The sequence below is a fragment of the Miniopterus schreibersii genome, assembly GCF_964146895.1.
Source record: "Miniopterus schreibersii genome assembly, chromosome: 19".
Lineage (NCBI taxonomy): Eukaryota > Metazoa > Chordata > Mammalia > Chiroptera > Miniopteridae > Miniopterus > Miniopterus schreibersii.
The window spans coordinates 12,324,395-12,348,559 of NC_138119.1; the positions used below are offsets into that span (position 1 = coordinate 12,324,395).

Consider the following 24,165-nt stretch of genomic DNA (forward strand, 5'->3'; position numbering starts at 1 on the left):
GTAAGGGGAAATTTGTGATTTTTGCATTGCTAGAGTCAGTCATCTGCTTTTTTAATAGAAATAACTTCTTGACCCCTGGGTAGGATTGAAAAAGCTTGCTTTTCAATTTTGGTTAACCTGGGTTTAATTTTTGATATTTGAGATAGTTGCCTATGATATTTCCTCTTATTCCCCTCTCCATTTTCCCCCCCCGCAGCAAATGGTGTAATGTATTTGAAAGTATTTTGTGAACTGCAAAGCTAGCAGTTGCTATCACCACCATTACCAATAATATTAAAAATATTAATTGAATAAGATTCATAAGGGTTGGTTTCCTGGATTAATTTCAAGAGGAAAAAATCAGAGGAAAATGGGATATTTGCCAGATAACTTGTTTACTAATTGATATTTTTTGAACTTTTTGTGGAAGGGAGAAGGAAAAGCAGAGATCTGTCACCCTGAAAACTTGAAGGGTTGCCTATAGTGCTTTGGCGTACTGTATGGTGGCAAGAAAGTGTAACAGGACTTGCCACATGTTTGACCTTAGAGACTTATAGTGCATTCTACTGGAGGCATCTTTCTACATAGGAAACAGCTTATCTCAGATTGTTGGTAAGATAAACCACAATATGGATCTTAAAATAAATAACAAAAGTGTATCAGTCCAGGACAGTATCTGCCTGGGCTCACTAAGTAGTAAGATTAGGGAAACTATCTTTGACCCAAATATTGGTTAGGTGGTGTCATCAAAAGCCTTTACAGCCAACTTCTGATGATTGGATTCTTGGAGAAGAACATGTGGTTTTAATAATTCAAAAGAGCTAGTTGTTTAGTAAATTTTGAAAAGACCTCTTACTTTTTAGAATTTCCTCATTTTTTTCCTGTTTCTGGTGCCTAGCACTCAGTAAATCTTTGTTGAATATAAAGGAAATTAGCTGACACCTATCTTGGTATTTTCTCTGGAACCAACCCATGAGATGAACTTATAGAAAGCTGGGATAATGACTTACTGGTTGATGTGTTCCCTTTACTTAGCAGACTGGCTGGTACAGAGTAGGTCCTTAATAAATGCTTATTGAATGATTGAGTAGGAGGTTAAGGTTTTCATTGGAAAACTGCAGTGGTCTGCATGCTGCTGTGTTGCTGGTCACCCTTCCTAAAAGGAAGAAGAAATGTAGCTTTCCTACAAATAAACATGAATAAATGTGAATGTGAGGAAAGTGATTGCTTTGATGCTTCCAAGCATTTTATCCTTTTGGACAAGGAGAAGTAATTTGTTAAAAGTTGGTGTTTTATTTCTTTCTTGGTTTTTATTTTATGTTTTATCCTGTTCAAAATTTAATTATTGCTGTGATTTCTTAATAGCATATGATAAGTATATTACAGCTTCAAACTATCAATGGAAAAGATAAAAATCTGTATTCATGTAAAACATAATTTTATCCTACCCTCTTGCTACAACACTTCAGACCTCAGGGATACAGTGCTAGAACAATATTTGCAATCCAGTTTATATCTTTAGAGGTGATGAGCGAAACAAAAATGATGATTTGATTGTGCTATGCCTTCATGATTTTCTTTATAGATGATTTTCCTTTCTTAATATGGTTTGCTTAAGTGATTAAGTTTCCTAAATATTCATCTTTTTTGTAGAAGTAAGAGATTTAGCTGGGTGGCAGGAGGAAAGGAAGTTTTCATAGATAAATCCATGAGTGGATCACGTAGAGAATTGAAAGTTACCGATATATGTGAAGTCAAGTAAAGATTGTTGGAATAGGGGTCAACAGATTTATGTGCTATACACAGTTTTATCACTAGTTAGCTCTGTGACTATGGGCAAGTCACTTAATCTTATTCACTTGGTTCTCAGTGCTGTCATCTGTGACTTGAGGGTATGAAGTGAAATGATCTCTGATGTCCTAATTCTAAAATCCATAATTCTAAAGTACTAAACAAGGAAAATAGACTGACTTTCTGTACCTCACCGCCAGGCTTATTGCACATAAATCCCAAATGTGAAATGTTAATTACGTAAATAATGGAAGTGTATATTCTCTATTCCCAATTCTCTATAGAATTGTCAGATTGTGTTACATGTTTGTAACTAATTTTTTTTTTTTTTTAGTACACAAAGTTTTCTTTAATTATTTTTTGGGGGAAGGGATACCACACTTCTACCCAATTAAGAGAAACATTTTTATCAGTACAGAGGTCTTTTTTTTTTTTTAACACTTATCATGCCATGAATTCATAGGGAATGGGTTCCAGCAGCTCAGGCTCCTTTCCATTGGTTCTCACAAGGTGTACTTCCCTGGGTGCAGCAGGCTGACGCTTCAGTTGAACCCAGGTACCTTTCTCTTTGGCTTCCTTCTTTTTCTGATCATTTTTCTTCACACGTTTCAGGAAGCTATCTCGGCTCTTAGAGTGCTTAATATGCTTAATACGCACATTAATTCTCTTGTTAGGAATCTTGCCCTTAACTTGTTTGTTCACAACAATGCCCACTGCATGCTGGGTGACATTGTAAACTCTTTCTGTTTTGCCACTGTAAACTCTGCCTGTTTAAACATTTGTGGGGCATTCCTTTTTGAACAGTGCCCATTCCCTTGATGTCTACCATATCACCTTTCTTGTAGATGCACATGTATGTGGCCAAAGGAAAACTCCATGTTTTCTAAAAGGTCTAGAGAACATATAGCAGGTGCCTCTCCTCTTTCCCTTTGTGTTGGTCATTTTGGCGAATTACTGGCAAATGGCGGTTCCGGCCAAAAGTGTAACTCATTTTATGTGCATAACTATAAGAGGCATGGTTGCTTTTAAAAGAAAAATTATTACCACAAAAGGCACAACCTATACAAGTCAGTTTAAGGGCCGCAAATGATACTTAGGATAGAGTATTTGGGTTAGAGTTTCTGCTTCTTAATTCCAACCTGGAAATAGAAATATATGTGTGTTGGTGGGATTGGCCGGGGGTCGGGAGGATGGTGATGGCTAGTAGACAGTGTGGGTGAACATGGGTGGTATTTTTAAAAGTAGAATATTAAAGTGCGTTAACCTGTGGAGTTTGTATGACTAGACTGATTTGGTTTTGCTCTACATCCCTGGAGAACTAATATGAATCCTGTATTCAGATTCAGAGAACTTAGGTCAAGCTCCTTATTTTCTGGGTATCATTTAAGCTTTGTAAGCTTCTCAGTGTGTATGGGTTTTCCATCAGAAAAGAGGAGATTAAAAGTTTCAAAAAGTACTTAATTTTGAAAATTTTTATTAAATGAAGACATATTTGCTAAAGTGCTTTAAAAACAAAAATTCACAGCAGACAAGAAACTATTCCCTCAGTGGACAGCTGTACAAATATATTTTTCATATAGACCTTGATTACATATCTATGGGGTGAATGATGACATTTAAAACCAGTAAATAATTCACATGCCTGTTTTAGGTATAGATTAGCTCTCAGTTATCAACAGGTATGGACTGGCATGAATAATTTAGAACCACAAATATTTGTTAGGCATGTACTATGTTAGGGCTGTTTAAAAATTTTAAAAGTGTTAAAGAAAGATGCCAACCTAAAGGATCTTAATTCTATTTAGAATGTGTCTTCTTCTCCAGCCTGGTAAGCTCTTACATGTCCTAAAGACCCAGTTTGAGAAACTTCCCTAACCTATCCAGCTAAACTGGTTGCTCCTTATACCTGTTCCTACCCCATTGGGCACTAATAACATGTTTAGATTTCTTTCTTCAGACTGTAGTGCCTTGAAGGTAGGATTGTGGCTTCTCTTCTTTATTTGTATCCCCAGGCCCTAGGGCAGTGCCTGGTACATGGTGGACCCAGTTTGGTAAATTTTGAATGAATGACTAATAGTCATATTGGAGAGATAAGATGTGAGTATCAGCAAGGCCAACTAATATTACAGGGCACTTTATGGTAACAGCAAGTGCCAGTGAATGTTTTGCGTACTGGCCTGTAGGAGTTCCAGTGAGGCTTAGATATGGCCAGGAAAGATGGAATTATGGAACTTGCAGATGGAGAATTAAAAATAATAATAGTCATAATATGTTTGTGTTTTTTTTTTTAACTGAATTGCATAATTTTATAAAAGGTAAATTTTTTGGTTTTTTAATCCCCACCCAAGGATATGTTCGTTTATCTTCTAGAGCAGGGGTGGGGAACCTTTTTTATGCCAAGGACCATTTGGATATTTAGAACATCATTTGTGGGCCATACAAAATTATCAGCTTAAAAATTATCTGGCGCTATTTGGTGAAACATTTAATTAACTCACCCCTAATGGGATGGCTGGAACTGCTCTTCTTTGGTGAGGCCTCAGCAGGGCCAGACCAAATGATTGTGGTCTGAGGGCCTGACATTCTCCATCCCTGCTCTAGAGGAAGGGGATGGAAGGGAGAAAGAGAAAGATAGAAACATTGATGTGAGTGAGAACCATCAATTGGTTGCCTCCCATCTACACCCTGACTGGGGGATTGAACCCACAACCTAGGTATGTGCCCTGACTGGGAATGGAACTGGCACCGCTTTGGTGTATGGGACGACACTCCAACCAACTGAGCCACACTGGCCTGGGCAAGACAAGTTTTTAAAAATTGTTCGAAGCTTTAAAAAGTTAGTAGTTATATGCTGAAGGAAGTTAATTTACTAGAAGAAATTTACAAAGGGAATTTATTTCCTATTAATAACTAATTGCAGGTACTACAGTAATTGGAATATTTTTCTTTTTCTTTTCTTTTCCAGTCAATGAAAGGGAAACTTTATTGAGGCCTCAGCACCATGGGGTTCAGTCAGGAGGCTGCCCTGCGGGCTGAGGAGGTGGTGGAAGGGCCTTAATTATTTAACCTTCTTAGAGTGCTGGTTGTTGGTGTGGCTGTACTTCTAGTGGCATTTGTCACCGCCAGGGGTACAGGCAGGGTAACACTTGTGGTAGATCATCTTATCGCAGTTGTACTTCTGGGCAAGCTGGTGGAGGGATGGCTTGATGGTGCCGCTCTGCAGATGAAGCACCAAGTGCAGGGTGGACTCTTTCTGAATATTGCAGTCTAAGAGAGTGTGGCCATCCTCCAGCTGTTTGCTGGCAAAAATCAGATGCTGCTGATCAGGCGGGATGCCCTCCTTGTCTTGGATTTTAGCTTTGACATTTTCAGTGGTGTCACTGGCCTTGACCTTGAGGGTGATGGTCTTGCCAGTCAGATTCTTCACAAAGATCCATATCTCTGCCTCTGCTGCCTTATTGAAGAGAAAGAGCTAATTGGAATTTTTTCTTTCTGCCACTTTCCCCCTTGAATGGAAGTTCTATAACTAACAGTGAAATGCCCTATAATTAGGAATCAAAAAAAGAAGAGGTCTTTAGCTACCGAATGTTTGAGGGTTGAGTCTAGAGAAACTGTGTTTTGCTATTGGACTAGCCTCTGTTGGTTTGTAGTATTTATTTTTTTCTCTCATGTCAAAAGTTCAGTAATCAGGATCTTTAAGGGCTCAAGTAGAATTTTTGTTTTTATAGCCTATTCTTTTAAAAGTTGAATTTATTGAGAACCAAACCTTGGACTATCCTTGCCCTACCTGAAAGGAAAAACAAAAAATTCATTGTGTGTCATAAATAGACATACTGGTCTGGATCTGAAAAAATAAACATTACATGATTGCTGTTTCTATTCAAGTTACTGTGGTTGTGCCAATATTATAATAACAGACTTTCTCTATGACTCTCTCTGCCTTTATTTTTCCAAAGGTCAATTTCCATTGTACAAATCTTCCAAATTATTAAATTTTCCAAATAACTGTAATCCAAGGAGCCTTTTATCAGTAGCACTGAAAAGACAAATGCCAGTTCACAAGGAGTTCTCTGTGAATGTCTTCGAAATCATTATATTAGCATTTGGCTATTAATGGGAATTGTCTCTTAGAGATTTATTTTGCTATTTATAGGCCTGATTTGAAAAACTCGAAACCTTAGAAAAAATTAGTTAAATCTTGTTCTGACATATACACATACCAGTGATAGTGATGAAGCCATGGGGCTAACTTGTATGTCTTACTGGTATGTATCCACATTAGCATATGGTAAACTAATAAATTGTTTGGGGAGTGGCAAATTGTATGATTTGCATTGAGGTTTTTTTTTCTTAAGTCTGATTTAGGGGAGAAAATAGACATTCCCTGAGTATATACTATAGTGGAGGTAGAAAACATCCCAGTATTGTGTATGGTAAGTAGGAGGAGATGTAAACATTTCTTTCCAACAATCCAAAAAATAGATAACATGTATGAGAATAAGAGAATATGATAAAATATTGAATCTGGAATGAGTAGAGTACTAAGGGGTAAAGGTGAGGAAGTAGGACTGGTAGATTTAAAATATTAGAATTTCAGTGAATACATGTGAAATTGCTGTTTCTTGTGATTTGGGAATGAATGAGCTATTTAGCTGTGTCTGTATGTCTAGGAGAGGACAGACTTTTTTCTCTTGCTGTTATTTTTGACGGACCTTCTGGTAGAAGGTACAACTAAGGAACCCCCTTTACAACATTTTTCTTGAAGGTTCAAAGAGTTGAAAGACACTGGAATGGGAATGATAGGGACTGGGTGTTGTGTGTATGTGTTAAGACTGTGCCTTGGAAATGGTTGTAGGGCTGGAGGATTTGGGTGGAGTAGAGGGAGCTTTTGAAGGAAAGATATAGGGATTGTGTTGGGCACCAGTGGAGTGAAGCAGAGTGCTTGGGAGGGAATTAGATAGAAAGAAGGCAGCTGACATTTTTTGAGGACTTTACTGTGTGCTAGGCACTGCCCCAAAGGCTTTACATATCTTAAGTCATTTAATCCTAACAAGAAGTCTGAAATGCAGATATTTTATACACAAAGGAACAGAGGCACAAAATGGCTATATTACTTTCTCATGATGGCACAGCCCTTAGTAGTAGGTTGGGGATTTGAACCTAGATCTGTCTAAATCCAGAGCCGATTCTCTATCAACATGAGTTGAAAGGAGTTGAAGCAGTGAGAGTGGACTTCCACATGGGTGGACTGCCCATGCTTTCTCAGTCCAGCTCCCTGGACTAAGTGTGGTATAGTGCAAGTGTCTGGTCTCCGGAGTCAGACAGGCTGCGTTCATAAAAATCCTGGCCCTGCCACTTTTTAATCTCTGTAACCTTGGGTAGATTACCTGACCTTTGTGAGCATTAGTGTCTTCATCTATAGTGTGGGGTTAACAGTACGAACAGACCTCTTAAGAGTTGTTTGGAAGTTTAAATGAAATAATGTCTATAGCTTTAACACATTACTTCTTTTTACTTCTTTTCCTCCTTTCAGGCCCATGTTATTATCCCAGGGTTGTAACATTTAATGATAACATAGGTCCCTTTAAGTATGGAATTTGGTCGTATTTTCTTTTTTCTAAGAAGGTTGTATTTTGTTTCTTTCACTTGGAAGGACCCATATTAACTAAAAACAATCTGCCAAGACAATCTTTCCTCTCTCCCTCCCACCTAATCAAGAATTGTGTGAAATTTCTAAAGGTTTTTGTCCCTCCTCTTTCTCCCTGTCTGGATTCCTCTAGACTGACGACATAGACGTGGAGGAGTCTCTGACCTTTGAAAATTCTTCACAGTCTTGAATGTCGTGGTTTTCCAGTGAGTTTTGGGAGGAGTTGGAGAGGACTCAGACACAGCTGTAATGTATCAGTGGAACCAGGAGAGTGGGTATACTGGAAGAAAGGACACTTTGGGGGATCTTGTAGACAAGAGAATGTAGGGTCAGTAGCTTCTCAGGCATTTTAGCATAGCTCTTTTATCTACAATCGGTATTTAATTTTGGGTCATTTTTTCTTTGTTACTAAATAGTTGGGTACTCAGAGCATGCAGACTGATTTTAATATTAGTCTGAGCTAAACAATGTTTAGGAAAAGAAATCTATTGCAAATCAGATCATATAACAATCTTAAGCAAATATCTATGAGATGAGCCATTGTTTTAGACTCCCCTGTTTACAACATTGATTATTCTGTTATCAGCAAATATTGTTTGTGTGTGTGTATGTTGTATATACATGCAGTGGGGTACTAGTATAAATACAGTTCAGTTCATCTGAATAAAAATTGAATACCTACTAGGTACTTGGATGCTAGGGATACAGAATGAACAAGACGATTCCTGCCCTTAAATTGCTCATGGTTTAGTGAGGAGACAAACATGTAAATAAACACAAATACCGTGCAGTGTGATGAATAATATGATACAGGTAGAGTACAAGGTGTAGCACCAAGGAGGAAGTGGGCAGTTTAACTTGGGAGGCCAGGGAAGATTTTGCAAATTAGGTAATACTCAAGTTAGTCTTAAGAAGAGATAAGAATTCACATGCTAGACCAGGAGTCATTCCAGGCAGAGGGAACAGCGTGTGCAAAGGAACTGAAATTTGAAGCACATAGTGTACTTGGGGAACTGCCAGTACAAGAAGGGGAATCATGACGAGAAGTAAATAAGGCTGGAGAGTTAGATGCAGCCGAACATGAAGGGCCTTATTTATCATGTATAGGAATTTGGACCTTATACTTTAGTCACTGGGGACCCATTGAGGATTTTGGAGCAGTAGAATATAATACTATCATATTTGCATTTTAGATTGATCAGCCTCCACAAGTAACCACTGTAAATAATGGCTGGACAGAGAAAGAGGGATAAATAGCTAATGGAAACCATTTCCTAGGGTCCAGGTTATGCAAACCTGAGAGAGAATAAAGATGTAGCAAGTGGAAGGTGGTGGATGGATCTGAGAAATTTTAAAAGTAAAATTAGTAAAACTTAGTAAAAGACTATTTGTGAGTGAGGATAAGGCAAGAAGAAAGTCCAGGGTGGCTCCCAGGCTTGTGATTTGGGTGATTGGGGGGTGGGGGATGATGGTACCATTTGCTAGCATAGGCAATACTAGAAGAGAAACAGATTGAAAGGGTAGGGGACATAGATGAGAGAATGAGCTCAGGTTTTAAGGTGCTGAATGTGAAGTGCATGTGGAATTCCCAGGTGAGGTGTAGAATTAGGGGCTGCAAATACATTTGGAGTCATCAGCATTTGGGTGCTCAGAGGCATATATGAAGTTTCTCGTGGGGACGATGTAAAATGAGAAGATGGAAGGCCTGAGGTTAGAATTGTGGGTGCACTACCTTTGGTGACGGCACAGGAAGAGGAGCCCACAAAGGTGACCAAGATGTAGAGCCAGAGAAGCAAAAAGATCACATTAGATAAGCAGCAAGGAGGACTGATGATCTTATCTATGTCAGTGCTATTCTCTTTTAAAAAAAAATTTTTTTTTCAGTTATAGCTGACATACACTATTATATTAATTTTAGGTGCACAACATAATAAATAGACATTTATATATCTTACGGATTGATCATCCCAATAAGTCTAGTACCCATCTGGCGACCATCAGTTTGTTCTATCTGTGACTTTGTTGCTGCTTTGTTTGTTTCTGTATTTATTTTGTTTTTTAGATTCCACATATGTGAGTTCATAATGGTATTTATCTTTTTCTGTCTGCCTTATTTCACTTATAATATCCTATATGCCCATCCATGTTGTGGCAAATGGCAAGATTTCGTTCTTTTTTATGGTCAAGTAATATTCTGTTGTGTATATATACCACATCTTCTTTATCCATTCACTGAATGATGGACAGTTAGGTTGCTTCCATATCTTGGCTGTTGTAAATAATGCTGCAGTGAACATGGGGATGCATGTATCTTTTTGAATTAGTGTTGTAGATTTTTTCGATAAATATCCAGGAGTGGAATTGCTGAGTCATAAGGTAATTTGATTTTTAATTCTTTGAGGAACCACCATTCTCTTTCACTAGAAGACCATTTGGTAGGTAGAGGACTGAATATAAGGTGAGAAAGTAGCATCAGTGAATGTCTGTTTTAGGGAATTCTGCAGGGAGGAGGGGACTAGCCAGCAGGTAGGGGCAGGGGAGGAAACCTGAAGGAATGCTCTTGCGTTGTTGTGTAATTTTTTCTGTGAAATTGGTCATCTGCCAGGAGTAGGAGATGTGATAAGTAGGAGGCTCAAGGAAAATGGTGAAAGTATGGGATAGTACTGAGAAATTTGGTTGAGGTACCAGAGTCAGTCAAAAGATAAGCAGTGTTACATTGAAGGGGTATTTGTAGTTGTATTGCTCTGCAAGGTTATGTGATCTTGTCTTGCTCAGTGGCCCCATTTAGTAGCAGAGAAGTTGAATGTGGGATCTGTCCACATCAGGCAGATGAAATAGAAGGATAAGGATCTAGGTTCTACAAGAAAGTAAGTCATCAATCACTGGGTTCACATTCACTCAGGCAAGAAGGGACAAAGTGGAATCTATTCATTTTTTTCAGTCTTCACTCTATCCTTCCTAGTCCAGCTCACCATCATCTCTTTTGTAATAATATTTTAATCAATTCTCCCTAAATCCACTTTTGTTCCCTCCAAACTACTTTTCTCACTGCAATAGGGTGATTTTTTTTTTTTTTAAAGAAACCTTTTTTTTCTTAAAACATATCTTTATTGATTTCAGAGAGAGGAAAGGAGAGGGAGAGAGAGATAGAAACATCGATGATGAGAAAGTCATTGATCAAGCTTGCAACCAGGCATGTGCCCTGACCAGGAATCAAACCCCGATCGCCTGGATCCTAGGTCGATGCTGAACCGCTGAGCCATGCCCGGCCCGGCTGTTTTTTATTCTTGATTGTTGGCATCAGTTCAAGAGGGCACAGAAGTGAGAGTAGGGATGAGAGGCAAAGATAGCAGAAGTGCATTTGGAACAGGGAACCCAATTTCATTTATTCCATGTGTTGAGTTTACACTTACAGGGTCAGCACTTTTACAAATGAATACAGGTAAAAGCAGGTGCTGCTGTGGAAGAGAGGATTTTGTAAAGTAGGAGTCACTGGCTGGCTCATAACATTGCACTATTGAGCCACAACAAATTTTTATGTAAAGAAATGCTTAATCTGATCATTTCCCGTGAAAATTTCATCATTCCCTGGAGTAGATTTTACTGTTTTGGAGAAGAGAACAAGGATCGTTACTTGAAAGTTATAGGTGGGGGAGGGATGGTGATTAGTTTAGAAAAGTATTTCCTAACAATTAAATCTGTCTAACAATAAAATGGACATCCTAGCAAAGGATGAGTTCTCCATCAAAGCTTCTATTCATGTGGAGACTGGATGATTGATCTGATATAATAGAAGGTTTCTTGCATGGGGACAAACTATGGATTAAATAATTGCTGAAGTTTCTTCCAGTTGGAAGATTGGAGGATTTTGACTCCAATTGCGATTTGTCTAAGTATCATTCAATCAACAACGATTTGAATGCTGCTTCTGTTTCATTTGAAGGTTTGAAAGCCAGGGTTTTGTTTTCTTCGTTTCCTTCCTATGTTCTGAGACAGAGCCAAGGATTGTGAGTCTCGGTGTTGCCTTGGATATTCCCATTTGGAATTTGAGAAGCTCAAGCCAGGTGTTGGTGGTGATGTAACAAAAGCTGCTGTCCTCACCTGTTGGGTGGGTTAGGGTGAAGTTCATGGCATGCACCTGGAGACATCAGTATAAGAATGTGCTGCCAAGAAATATGGTTTAGTGCTTTGAATTTTTGAGCAAGTCAAGTCATTCTAGATAATGTTGGACCCCTAAATTACTTTTAAAAAATATTTCCTGAGAAGAATGACCTACTATGTTGGCAAATTCATTTTCAGGTATGCGCTTGGTTTTGGATTATTCATGCATTAAAGTTATTTGGGCTGCTACCATCTCCTGTGACCTAAGACAGTGACTGAAATGGTCCTAGAGAAGGAATTTTTATCTGTATTAAGCCACTCGTTTATCTATGAATTCTTAAGAAATTTAATTCTTAAGTATTAAATGTAAGGAACTAATTTATTTTATAACATTTTGAATTTGAGGTATCTTAGGCCAAAAGTTCTTTTTGTATTTGTAGCTTTTTCTGACAATTGTGATACTGGAATGGAAGTAATTTAGCCATTGATAATACATAGACCAAAAGAGAACATAAGGATCATAGTTTATGAGGCTGTAGTGAACTGAAATTCATTTTTTTTTAAATCTGGAAAGGATCTTAGAAGTCATTGACTCCAAGTCTAGGATATATGAGGCAACTGAAACCCTGTATGTAATTTGACAAAAGTCACCCAGCTAACACATACAGGTGTAGGTAAAAATCATATGATATGAGGATGGTGGAAGTAGTGACAGTACAGTTGATGTCTCTTTAGAAAGGAGAGTTTATAAAACTTTGAGAGATGGACTGGGACCAGGGAAGCCCTTAGAAATAGAGGAGTGATACAAAGTATGAAGTACCCTAGAATTTCTGATCTGCTAAGTTAAGCCTCAGATTGATTGGTTTGGTGGTAGCTGAAGTGGACGTTCACTTAATCATTTATTAATCAGACATTGATTGGCTGCCTACAATATTGCTAGATGCTATGCTAAGTGTTGGGGCTACAAATATGAATAAAACATGTCCCAGCGTTTGTACATCTCTTATACAGTACAAGAGAGAATACTTTCTATTTTGCCATCTCTCTCATAGAAAAATTCATTGTTATCAAGTTAGTGACCTCTAATACTTCCAAGGAATGCGGAAAATCAGAATCTGATCACACCACTAAACAGGTGGTGTCCTGGGGTCAAGGGTGGTATGAAGATAAAGTATCTGAGATGTTTCTAAAGAGACAGTCACCCGTTACCTTTGAGAATTCTACTTTTGCCTTCCCCCAAAGGCAGGAGATGAGTCAGTGTGGTAGGGCAGGTGTGTACCTGGTGACTTTATGAACAAGTCCTCTACAGAGAAATATAAACAACCTGTCTGATATGGCAGTTTGGTTAGAGATTGTTCTTCATTCCATTATTGCTTCCTCAGCTGGGACTACTAACTTCAGAGGAATTCAGGTTGGTGCCAGGCTGTCAGTCAGGGACACAGTTTCTGCCAAAGTCAAGTCAGAAAGAAGAGATCCTTTTCAGGTGAACTTATTTGGCAATCATTTGTCCTGGGTGGAGTTAGCGGACAAAGATTGACTTTTGCTATGAACCTTTGGGATCTCCACTCTGTGTAATAGCTTATGGTTTTATTTTAGGTTGTTCCAGATATTTTTGTTCCTCCCATTTCCTCAACTAGCATTGGAAGAGTGGTCAGCTGTAAAGTTAGTGTGTAGTATTCACTCATTCATTCATGCAGCAAATATTTACTGAGGGCCTGTGTGCCAAGCACTGTACCAAGTGCCAGGTGATACATGCTGGGGACATATTAATGAACAGCACACACAAGCTCCCTGCTTTCAAGAAACTTACATATTAGAGGAGAAGGCCAGATAGTAACTAATTAAAATAATTTCAGAGTATATAAAGTACCAGGAAGGACATAAACAAAGTGTTATGTTAGAGAATAATGCAGGTTGGGAGTTTTTCAGGGTTGTAGTCTGCTGCTTCCTTCTGTTAGGTTAGATAAGCAAACTGATGGGTAGAAATGTAATATTCTAGAAATATAGGGGAAAAGCATTATTTGGTGTGGTATTGTGGTTTTGTGGTTAATGTAGTAGTTAAGAAATTAATATAAATATTAATGAGGAATTAGGAAGCTAAGTGTTACTCTTCATAATAAATTCAACCTGAAATGAATGCACTAGGATGGTTAGCTTCCCCACTTGGTTAGGAAGCTGCTGAAATTGGGCTATGATCATCCCATTCCAGTGTAATTTGAACCTTACGTGTTTATTTCTTTCTCAGGTGGAGGCCCGAATTTTGATCTATGTCCTCCCTACATCCACTGCCTGAAAGTACTTAATGATCACATGACCCTGGACATGGATGCTGTCCTGTCGGATTTTGTTCGTTCCACGGGAGCCGAGCCAGGGCTGGCCCGAGACCTCCTGGAAGGTAGGAGATGATTGGGGGAGAATGAGAAGAAAGTAAAATGTGGTACTTCTCAGGATGATTTGGAACATTGAAGGTGATCAGAAAGACATTTTGTGTATGGTAGGCCTTACATTTAAGTTACTTCTAATAATCTATATCTGACCCACCATCATTTTAAAATGCAAACTCGTTTTAAGTTGAATTTTTTTAGGATAGCTTTCTCCACTGCCAATTTATGCTCAGGTAAGGGAAGTAAAATTTTATATTAGTTCACTAAAAGCATAACTCTAGATCTTTAAGATTTCTTTATGTATAAATGACTTGGATTTTCATATTTGGGATTATCCATGGTTTTGTTTCTTTTCTATTTTGTATGGATAATTCTCTGTAGAGTGAATTAATTTTAATGTCTTCATTTTTGCTGCTTTTATTTACTTGTAACTGTATATACACATAAGTGTGAATGTTCTAGATTTTAAAGTCCCTGAGGCTTGGAATCATGCAGTGTGAGATTCTTGTTTGGCGTCATTATTAACAGATGCTTTTTAATGATGACAATATATAATAATTCAAATAGATAAGCCTGTGGGGGAAGGGGCAAGTTCTTAGTATACGTGGGTAATTTTTTATAAATTGTCAGCCCTTGGAAAGGTATAACAATTTGACATTTGCTTAGCTACCTGTAAGTAGAGCCTTACTTTGGAAATAGAAGATAAGGGTTGCAGTTCCCAGTATTATAATTTTAAAACTGAGGTTCAGAGAGATTAAGTAGGATTTGAACCTAGGCAATCTGGTTTCAGAGTCTGGCTCTTAACAATGATATTACAAATTAATGCTTGAGTATTCTTTCTGTCTCGCTTTCACTCTCTCACAGCCATACCCCCATACCCATCCATATGCACACACTCATGCTATGAAAGAACTGCTATGGAAGTGTAAGAGAGAAACCAAAATTAGATAGAGAGTGCAGAAAGGCCTTCCTGAGGAAGTGACATTTGAGCTGAACCCTGAAGGATATGTAGGAGTAGCAAGACAAAGGAATGTAGAAGAGAGTGCTTATGTAGAAGAGATAGCTTATACAAGGATCCTAAGGTGAAAGAGAGTTTGGCACATAGGAAAAACTAATAGTGAGGTAGTAAGACTGGTGCAAGAGGTAGGAAGCCGGATAGACAGGCAGGAGAGACAATAGGGGGTGAGGTCTTTGTAGGCCGTGGTGTAGAGTTTAAATTTCATTCTTTTTTCAGTGGGAAGCTGGTGAAGGATTTTAACCAGGGGAGTGACATGATTGGATTTGAGTTTTTAACAATGTACTGGTTGAAGGAAATGGAACGGATTGGAAGGTGGCCAGAGAAGAAGTGGTAAAATCAGTTAAGAATATTTCCATAGTTTAGGTGAGAGATTATGGTGATTTGAACTACAGTGGTAGCAGTGGAGTGAGAAGTGGATGGATTTAAGATATAATTTAGAAGGGGAACCAAAGGACCTGATGTCATTTTCTTTTTGTCTCTATCTTTCTGTCTCTTACTTTTTTCTTTAAAAGTTAACTCTGATTGTAATGTAAAGAATAAATTAGAGAGGGGAGAGTAGTAGAGACTAGAAAGCCCTTCCCAAAAGACCAAAGACCAGGTGAAGATTGTGAGGACTTGAGTTAGGATAGTGACAATAGAAATGAACAAGAAAGGATGGATTTGAGAGATGTTTCAGGGATACAAACAACCCTGAGGATTGACTAGATGAGTGAGGGAAGGTGAAGAATCAAATCTGAGGAATAGTGAAGAGCTGAAGATGACTGAAATTTCTGACCTGGAGGGACTAATTTGGGGAATATAGACGGAGGAGAAGCAAGTTTTGGGAGGGAGCCCAGCTGGCATGGCTCAGCGGTTGAGCATCGACCTAGGATCCAGGAGATTGCGGTTCAGTTTCTGGTTGGGGCACATGCCCAGGATGCAGGCTCGATCCTGAGTTAGGAGAGTGCAGGGGGTAGCCGATCAGTGACTCTCTCATTACTGATGTTTCTCTCTCTCCCTCTCCCTCTCCCTCTCTCTGAAATCAAAGACACATTAAAAAAAAGTTTTGGGAGGGAAGATGATGGACATTCAGTTTTGGACACGTTGACTGTTTATGAGGAAACAGTTGGAAATATAGATCTGGTGCTCAAGACAAATGTCATTCATTTATTAGGACAAAAGTTCTTCATTTTCCAAAAAACATTATTGAGTACCCTACTATGTGCCAGGTTCTAGGTACTTGAACAAAACAGACAAAAATCTCTGCCCGTACAGTGGGAAAGATAGTCAATAAACAATAAACATTATAACCAAGTAAATTGTAAAGTGTATTAATAAGGTGATATGGAAAATTGTAAGAGCAATGATGAGGTTGTGGTTTTTACTGGCTAGTCAGGGTAGGCCTTATTAAGAATGCGACATTTGAACAAATATCTGAAGGAGATGAGGAGTTGTCTGTAGATATATTGGGGAAAGAGCAGAGGGAATAGTTAGTGGAAAGGCCGTAGGCGGGAGCAGTCTTTAGCATGTTCTAGGAACAGCAAAGAGGCCAGTATGACTAAAGCAGAGTGAGCAGAGGGAGTTGGAACAAATGGTGAATGTAATGGTGCAGAAGTAAATTCAGCAGACATGGATGATTAATATAGCTTAGCTGGAGACTTATAATAATAAGAAATATAACACTATCGGCATTAAATGCATATATAATGCTTTCTGTGTACCAAGCACTGTTCTAAATGCTTTCAATTCACTTAATCTTCATAACAACCCAATATGATATCATCTCCACTTTTATAGCCAGGGAAATTGAAGTACAGAAAAAAGGCTAGAAAAATAGACTAGGTCATAGAAAGCCTTGAATGTCACACAAAAGAGCCTAGGCTTTATTCCATCGACAGTGGTAAGCCAGTAAAGATTTTGATTATGAAATTGAAATGATTAGAACTGTACTTTAGAAAGAATAATCTCAAGGAATTCTTTAGAATAGATTGGAGATGGGACACTAGGTGATAGGAATTGAATTAAGGTGGTAGCAGATGGAATAGAACAGGAGGAAATGTGAAGAGTTATGCAGTTTGTTATTTATAGAATAACTTAACTGTTGAAAGCAACAGAAGAATCTGTTATAACAAATCTGTCTTTTAGGGTCTTCAGCATTCAGTAGAGCAGTGATTCTTAAATTTGGGTGGGTTAATTCCCTTCGATAATCTGATGACAGCTAGTAGCTCTCTCTTCAGAAAAATGCCCATACCTATAACTTTGTATACAGTTTCAGATGGCTTAGGACACCCTAGAGGATGTCTAGGTTAAGAACTCTTAGAATTAGGAAACTTGGGCTTGATTCCTGCTGGGCCTGGGTGCAAACTGGCTGTGACTTTGGGCAAGTCGCTCTACTTCTTTAGCTTCATATCCTTTATATGTAAAATGAGGTTACTAGGTCTCTAAGGGCCTTTCAGTACAGAGAGACAAAGTTTCTGTGTTATTGGAGCTTAGTTAGGAAATAGACAATAAGTAAAGAAAGAAATTTTGATATTTCGGATAGAAGTGTTATGAAGAAAATTAAAGCAGGGTAAAGAAAGGAGAATGATTAAAGTGTGCATGAGTAAATGCTTGCTAATTTTGATAGGATGGTTAGAGTGATCGTTTAGTGTCCTCCCTCAATTTTTCTATATTTGAAGTGCCCAATTCACTTTTTGCATTGTCTCCTGACAGGAAAGAATTGGGATGTGAGTGCTGCCCTCAGTGACTTTGAACAGCTACGTCAGGTCCACGCTGGGAACCTGCCCCAACCCTTTAGTGAAGGGAGTGGTGCCTCCAGGACCTCTGAAAAAGGGTTTTCTGATAGAGAGTCTACTCGCCCTCCCCGACCTACCCTACAGCGGCAGGATGACAACGTTCAAGGTACTGGAGGAACTGAGGGATACTTCGTATGGAGTAGAAAGGAAGGGTGGGGGCTGCCAAATGGAGTCAGGGAGTTCAGTGATTCTTTAGAGATGATTCCATTCTCCCCCTTATCCCCAGCCAAACTGGTCAGAGGTGGCCTCAATCTGTCCAGGTGTTGGAGCCCCTTACTGTCACTCTGCGTCTTGAGTGTTATTATCCTGTATAAAGCTCTTCTTCTGTGAAAAAATAGAGGAAGGAGAATACGGTCTAATTGTTGAGATAAGGTACACATAAAGACAGAATTCAACGGGTCACTACTGTCTACTTCTTTGGAGGCCACTCTGTTAATATTGTCAGTACTTACCAAAATTTAAAAATGCATATATAAACTGACTCAGCAATTTCATTTCTAGGAATTTATCATGTGTGTTTATGTATGTCTCTGTATATGTGTGTGTGGTGTGTGTGTGTGTGTGTGTGTATATATATATATATATATATATACACTTTAAATAAATACATATATAAATAGACACACACATATTTAGTGTAAAGCTTGAAAGTTAAAGCTTGAAAAGAACTTTTAATATCCATTAATAGAGGAGTGGTTAAATAATTTGTAATCATCCATATTGTGGAGTATTCTGTAGCTGTTAGAAAGAAGTAGGTGGAACTTGATGTGCTGCTTTGGGAAGAAACCTCTAAAATCTATTAAAAAAGGTAAGATACAGTATATAGTATGCTCCTGTTTAGGTTTTTTAAATGACTTTAAAAGCTTTATATGCTTCTATGTGCATAAAAAAATTCTAGAAGGCTATGTGAAAGGTTGCCTCTGGGAAAGAGATCAGGAATTTTGAACGAGAGGAAGATTTCTTTGTAACACTTTGTACCTTTTGATAGTATTTTGATTTTTTACCATAGGCATGTGGTATTTTTAAATACCTAAAAAAAGAGTTTAAAAAATAATATCACTATAAAATAATTTTTAGACAAATCTCAACTTTGTACATCATCTCTGGCAAATATTGGATTAAGAACTGCTACCCAACTCATTTTTTAGCTCTTTTGATAATCTTTCTATAACTTGAGCCATGCAAATGAATTATAATACTACAGTGAGCAAATTATTATCACAATGGGATATCTGCTGGAGAATTGTAAGTGCCATGTATTCAAAATAAATGAAGTAATTTGAGGCACTGTCTACATTACTATCTTCCTCTGTAGCGAGTTAAGTAAGAATTGATTGTACCCATACATTTGTGATAACTGTGAGTATCAAGAAAAGTTGTTGTAAATAATGTGATTAAATGTTATTAATGTAGATAAGGAAGTTCCTGAATGTGTAAGATTTTTCATTAATTTTCTATAATGAAAATCCTTTTCTATATTCTCCAAGACCCTTAAAATTATCGGAGAGATTACTTAAGTCAATCTAGCCAAATGCAACCCCATTTCCCTTATTCCCTCTTCCTTCCACCTAACAGTGACCAAGTTGCCAAATGAATGGGTCCCTATTATATTGAGAAATGAAAGTGGAAAAAGACAGTGATGGGAAGAGGAAGAAGTTAAGGCAGATTCCCAAAAGGGTAGAAAGAGGATTGTATATTTGGTGCTAATGTGAGTGCACAAAAATACCATTTTCTGTATTTCTCCAATTGTGTTTGGTTTGAGAAAGGGTTGTGGTATTTGGCAGCCATTGAGACTCAGTTTTTCCCTGAGTGGAAAGTCCTCTGAATGAGCTGTGTATGTTCTAAGGTGACTCAATTTCTCATTGCAGAAAAACGCCTGTCTAGGGGCATCTCCCACGCCAGCTCCAGCATTGTTTCCCTGGCCCGGTCCCATGTCTCCTCCAATGGTGGGGGTGGGGGGAGCAGTGAGCACCCCCTGGAAATGCCCATCTGTGCCTTCCAGCTTCCAGATCTCACTGTGTACAATGAAGACTTTCGCAGCTTCATAGAGAGAGACCTCATTGAACAGTCCATGCTGGTTGCCTTAGAACAGGCAGGTCAGTAAGTTCTTTCTTTTCCATGTTCTTCCCTCTGCTCTCTTCCTGTAGGCAGCCACTTGGCGGAATGGGGCTTTACCAATAACTTCCAGTCGAAGCGTGTGATCTGATTACAATCAAAGTCAGCAGTCAGATAAGCATGTACTAAGCTAGGCACTTCTTCAGGTTAAAGAAAGGACACAAATTAGATACTTTCCTCTGGAAATTTCCTGTTTAATGGAAGGGATACCAGATATACATACAAAAGGCCTTGGAATCAGGACCTAAAAATCAATACGTGAGCCTGGCCAGCGTGGCTCCGCGGTTGAGCATCGACTTACGATCTAGGAGATCGTGGTTCGATTCCCAGTCAGGGCACATACCTGGGTTGCAGGTTCAATCCCCGGTTGGGGTGCATATAGGAGGCAACTGATGGATGTTTCTTTTTCACATCTTTGTTTCTCACTCTTTCTCTCCCCCTTCCTCTCTCTCTAAAATCAATAAAATCACATCCTTGGGTGAGGATTTTTAAAAAAAAGAACCACTGATCTAACCAGTTGTGCTCACCAAGTTCTGATCAACTGGATATAAGTGAAGGAGATATAAAGAGTAATAGCATGATGGTTTTATTCTGGTAGGCTTCCTAGAAGAGGCAGATTTGGAGTCTGTTTTAAAATTAGGGAAGTGGGAAGGGCTTTATGGGTAATCTGCCCTTCTTTTCTTCCTTTTTCTGTAGGGCGTTTAAACTGGTGGGTGAGTGTGGACCCCACTTGTCAGAGGCTGCTTCCTTTGGCAACTACTGGAGATGGAAACTGCCTCCTACATGCAGCCTCTCTTGGTGAGTCTTGAAAGTGGCCCTCCATTCCCTCGTAGAAAGAATCAGTAGAGTTAAGTGTCATGTGCAGGACTTGGTCCAACCAGCCTTGATCATAGACAGAAGTGATGGTTCAGAGCAAAGACACGTGTGTGTGTGTGTGTGTGTGTGTGTGTGTGTGTGTGTGTGTGTGTGTTGGTGCAGGAGATGGAAGAGAGTCCTCCCCTGGTTTTTCAGTCTTACTCAGAAATCATATGGAGAACACAGAATTATCCTGACACATGAAGTTGACTGTCAAAAATAATGAGCAGCAAAAAGCAGACAATAGATAGCTCTATGTGTGTGTATATAAGTCTACTTAATATTTATTCTTTTGGTATATAAAAAAGTATGTTTTCATTAATCCTCTGTCAGACTTAATAACTTTATAAAGGCTATTTATAACTTAGTATGTTATTTGCCTTAGCTTTAAAAAAAATCTCCATTTTTCCAACCATCCCTCAAGTTTTGATGCTGATTGTCATGTTCCAGACCTGTCTCATCTGCTGCTACCCTGTTTAGTTTTTGTTAGACTTGCATCAGGAGTAAGGGCTTTCTATCAAGAGTCTGTAGGGTGTGGTGTATCCCCCACTTTCAAGTCCTCAAAATTTCTGAACTTCTAAAGCAGGAACATTTTTTTTTCTTCAGTACCTTTCCCCTAAGTAACAGAAAGGTTTCTTTGAACTTGGCTTCAGTCTGATTTCCTTCATTCCAGGATCTGTGTATCATAATTAATAAGGGGAATTGAGTCATGGGAAGGTGTCTTACTGTTGTTTTCTTGCCACAGGGATGTGGGGTTTCCATGATCGGGACTTGATGCTGCGGAAAGCTTTGTATGCACTGATGGAAAAGGGAGCGGAGAAGGAAGCATTAAAACGACGCTGGAGGTGGCAGCAAACACAGCAGAATAAAGAGGTGAGGGAGCTTGGGTGGTAGCACCTTGTTTCCCAGTTACCCAGGGGAAATGCTCAGTGCCTTCCAGTAAGAAGTGTTTCCTGGTGCTTAGGTCCTCCTGTAATCCTGGAAATTGTAGAAAATGCAGATAACACCAATGCCTTCTGATATAGTCATGAGTACTGGTGTGGGGAAGCCGAGACCTCTAGAGGAGGTATCTAACTCAGCTTTTCACCTGATAGGTACTCAGTAAGTCTTTAGTGGCAGTCTTTTACAAAATGAGATATAAGTCCATAGGATTTTATTGCTTATAATAAGACTAGACCAATTTTTAAGGACTTGTGTTCTCAACCTGTGTAGAAATATAAATACTTGAAAATAATTTTGGCCAAAGTAGCTCAGTTGGTTGAAGCATTGCCCCAATACACCAAGGTTGCAGATTCGATCCCTGGTCAGGGTACATATAAGATTCAACCAATGAATGTATAAGTAAGTGGAACAACAAATTGATGTCTCTCTCTCTCTCCCCCTTTCTCTCTCTCTCTCAAAATAAATAAGTAAAAAATTAAATATATTTTTGGCCATATATACCATTTATGTTTCAGATACTTAGTTTGTTTAAAAAGTTTAAAAGCATGCCTGTTAAATTGAGTTTGAATGGTACTTCTCAGGGGCTTAGGAAATGTTGAAGCTGCTTTTGTATAAGAAAGTAACAATGGACTGTTTGTATTTTCCATCCCCATAATGGGTTGGGCTAACTATGGCCTATGAGCCAAATTCCACCACCGATTTTGTAAAAAAAAAATAAAAATTATGGAATACAGCCCCGCCCATTCATTTACATGTGTATGTTTATGTAAGGGTTTTCCTGCTATAGCAGCGGAATAGAGTAATTGGGTATGGCTCACAAAGACTAAAATATTTACTATCTGGCTCTTTATAGAAAAAGCTTACCCACCCCTTCCCTTTAACTTTAATACTGACATTAACATTTATATAAAGACAATGGGTCTCGCTATTTCCTTTTCCCCTGGTTCTGTCTTCTGTGTTTATCTCTTGCCCTTCGGGTGTATCTCTTTTTTGCCATGTATATGGCTGGGTGTTTCTGGCATTAACTTGGGAATATCTATTCAGAAACTTACCTTTTTCTTTTCATATTCTTTCTTTTCTCCTTTTATTGTTTTATCATAACTGGCCATATATAGTACTAAGATTTTTTTTTTTAGTCATTAGAATTTTATGTCCTGAAGATTTAAAATACATTAAGTAGAATGTGATCTGTTTCTTTCTTAAAAAACAAAGAACCCATTGTTAAATTTAGGATGATAATAAGATCAGAATCCTATCTTTGATCAGCAATCTGCCCCAGAAGATTCCTGAGGGAAATAAATGCACAGGGCATGGCCAAGTACACGGCAAGTTCTTTATACCACCAAACCCCATGGCTCCCTGGTGAGCTGAACTGGACCTTGTGGAGACCTTCTTTTGCCTGAGATAGAGCCAGCCCAGAGTTTGCCTTCTTCACACAACATCTAAACCTTAACCTTAGATTTGACCACTGTGGGGACAAGAAAAGTCCAAACCAGAACATGCTGGTTATTAAGTAGAAGTGACAGCAACAGCCAGAATAGGTGTGTCCAGTTCCAGCTTTTAAGCTATTACAGTTACTATTTTTGTTTGTTTTTTAGAAAGAGAGAAAAAAGGAGGGAGAGAGAAACATCAGTTTGCTGTTCCACTTTTTTATGCATTCATTAGTTGATCCTTGTGTGTGCCCTGAACAGGGATTGAACCCGCAACCTTAGTGTATCAGGACAACATTCTAACCAACCGAGCTACCTGGCCAGGGCTATAGGTATTATTTTAAAGGTGGGGTTAGATTATGATGGTATTTAGTGAGGAGACCCAGAAACCCCAAGTTCTATTCTTGGTCAGCCACTTACTTCGTCTCAAAGTCTCCAGTGAAAATATATGCATAGAGAATAGTAGCTGTCTAAGGAGCAATCTTTTTACTCCTTTTGTGGGGCACATTGAAAGTTCCATACTAGAAATATGGTCTAGGTAATTGAGCTCAGATTGCTCAGATCTTGGGAGTGGGAATGGGAGGAGAGTGGTGATGGATTGGGGGCTTCTATTAGGCAGTATCAAATACCACACAAAAATGATTTTGATTTCCAGACCTCCTTGTTTTGTGTTGAATTTGGTTGGTAAAACGCAGTGAGAACATTTTCAAGCTAGAAGGGTACGCCACCTAGTGGCTGTGTGTAAGAACAGCAAGCAGAAATAGGTGAAAGGAAGAGGGAGACAGATCCTCCTGGATATGTATCAGTTACCATGTATCAGAGTGACCAGAGCACCCTATATATAACCTGAGCATTGTTCTTATTATTTTTAATTGAAAAAAATTTTGATATCAATTTACATACTGAAAATAGCTTTGTCATTTTTTTTAAAGTAGAACGTGCTCACAGTAGCTCTTTAATTTCTGTTAAATTTTTCCTGATGCCCCTCACGTTTCTTTTCATTGTGATTCTTTTTACTCTTTCAGTGTGGTTTTTAAGCATTTTAATACTAATGTAAACCAAATATAATAGACTCATCTCCCATATCATCATATGCATCCTAAAGCCAATATGATGTTCTTAAATTGTT

The 24,165-nt window shown here is 38.6% G+C and overlaps 1 protein-coding gene and 2 pseudogenes across 6 annotated transcripts in view; 1 reads left to right on the forward strand and 2 right to left on the reverse strand.

The window, feature by feature from the left end:
- Nucleotides 1–24,165, forward strand: part of OTUD7B (OTU deubiquitinase 7B) — a 51,456-nt gene that overhangs the window by 15,527 nt on the left and 11,764 nt on the right. For 2 of the 4 annotated variants that reach the window (XM_081121157.1, XM_081121158.1), the window contains exons 2-6: nt 13,764–13,913; nt 17,612–17,800; nt 19,563–19,790; nt 20,506–20,607; nt 21,410–21,537. In XM_081121157.1, the coding sequence (XP_080977283.1) occupies nt 13,829–13,913; nt 17,612–17,800; nt 19,563–19,790; nt 20,506–20,607; nt 21,410–21,537 (732 nt within the window). In that variant the 5' untranslated portion in view covers nt 13,764–13,828. Of the gene's footprint in view, nt 1–571; nt 592–13,763; nt 13,914–17,611; nt 17,801–19,562; nt 19,791–20,505; nt 20,608–21,409; nt 21,538–24,165 lie in introns of those variants that run through there. The other 2 variants (XM_081121159.1, XM_081121160.1) reach the window with 2 other exon arrangements.
- LOC308549109 (large ribosomal subunit protein eL21 pseudogene) lies at nt 2,200–2,712 on the reverse strand (annotated as a pseudogene). Its single transcript has one exon. The product of its transcript is annotated as a large ribosomal subunit protein eL21 pseudogene (transcript).
- Nucleotides 4,874–6,011, reverse strand: LOC308549343 (ubiquitin-ribosomal protein eL40 fusion protein pseudogene; annotated as a pseudogene). Its single transcript has 2 exons — nt 5,991–6,011; nt 4,874–5,224 (listed from the first exon to the last, which is right to left on the reverse strand). The product of its transcript is annotated as a ubiquitin-ribosomal protein eL40 fusion protein pseudogene (transcript).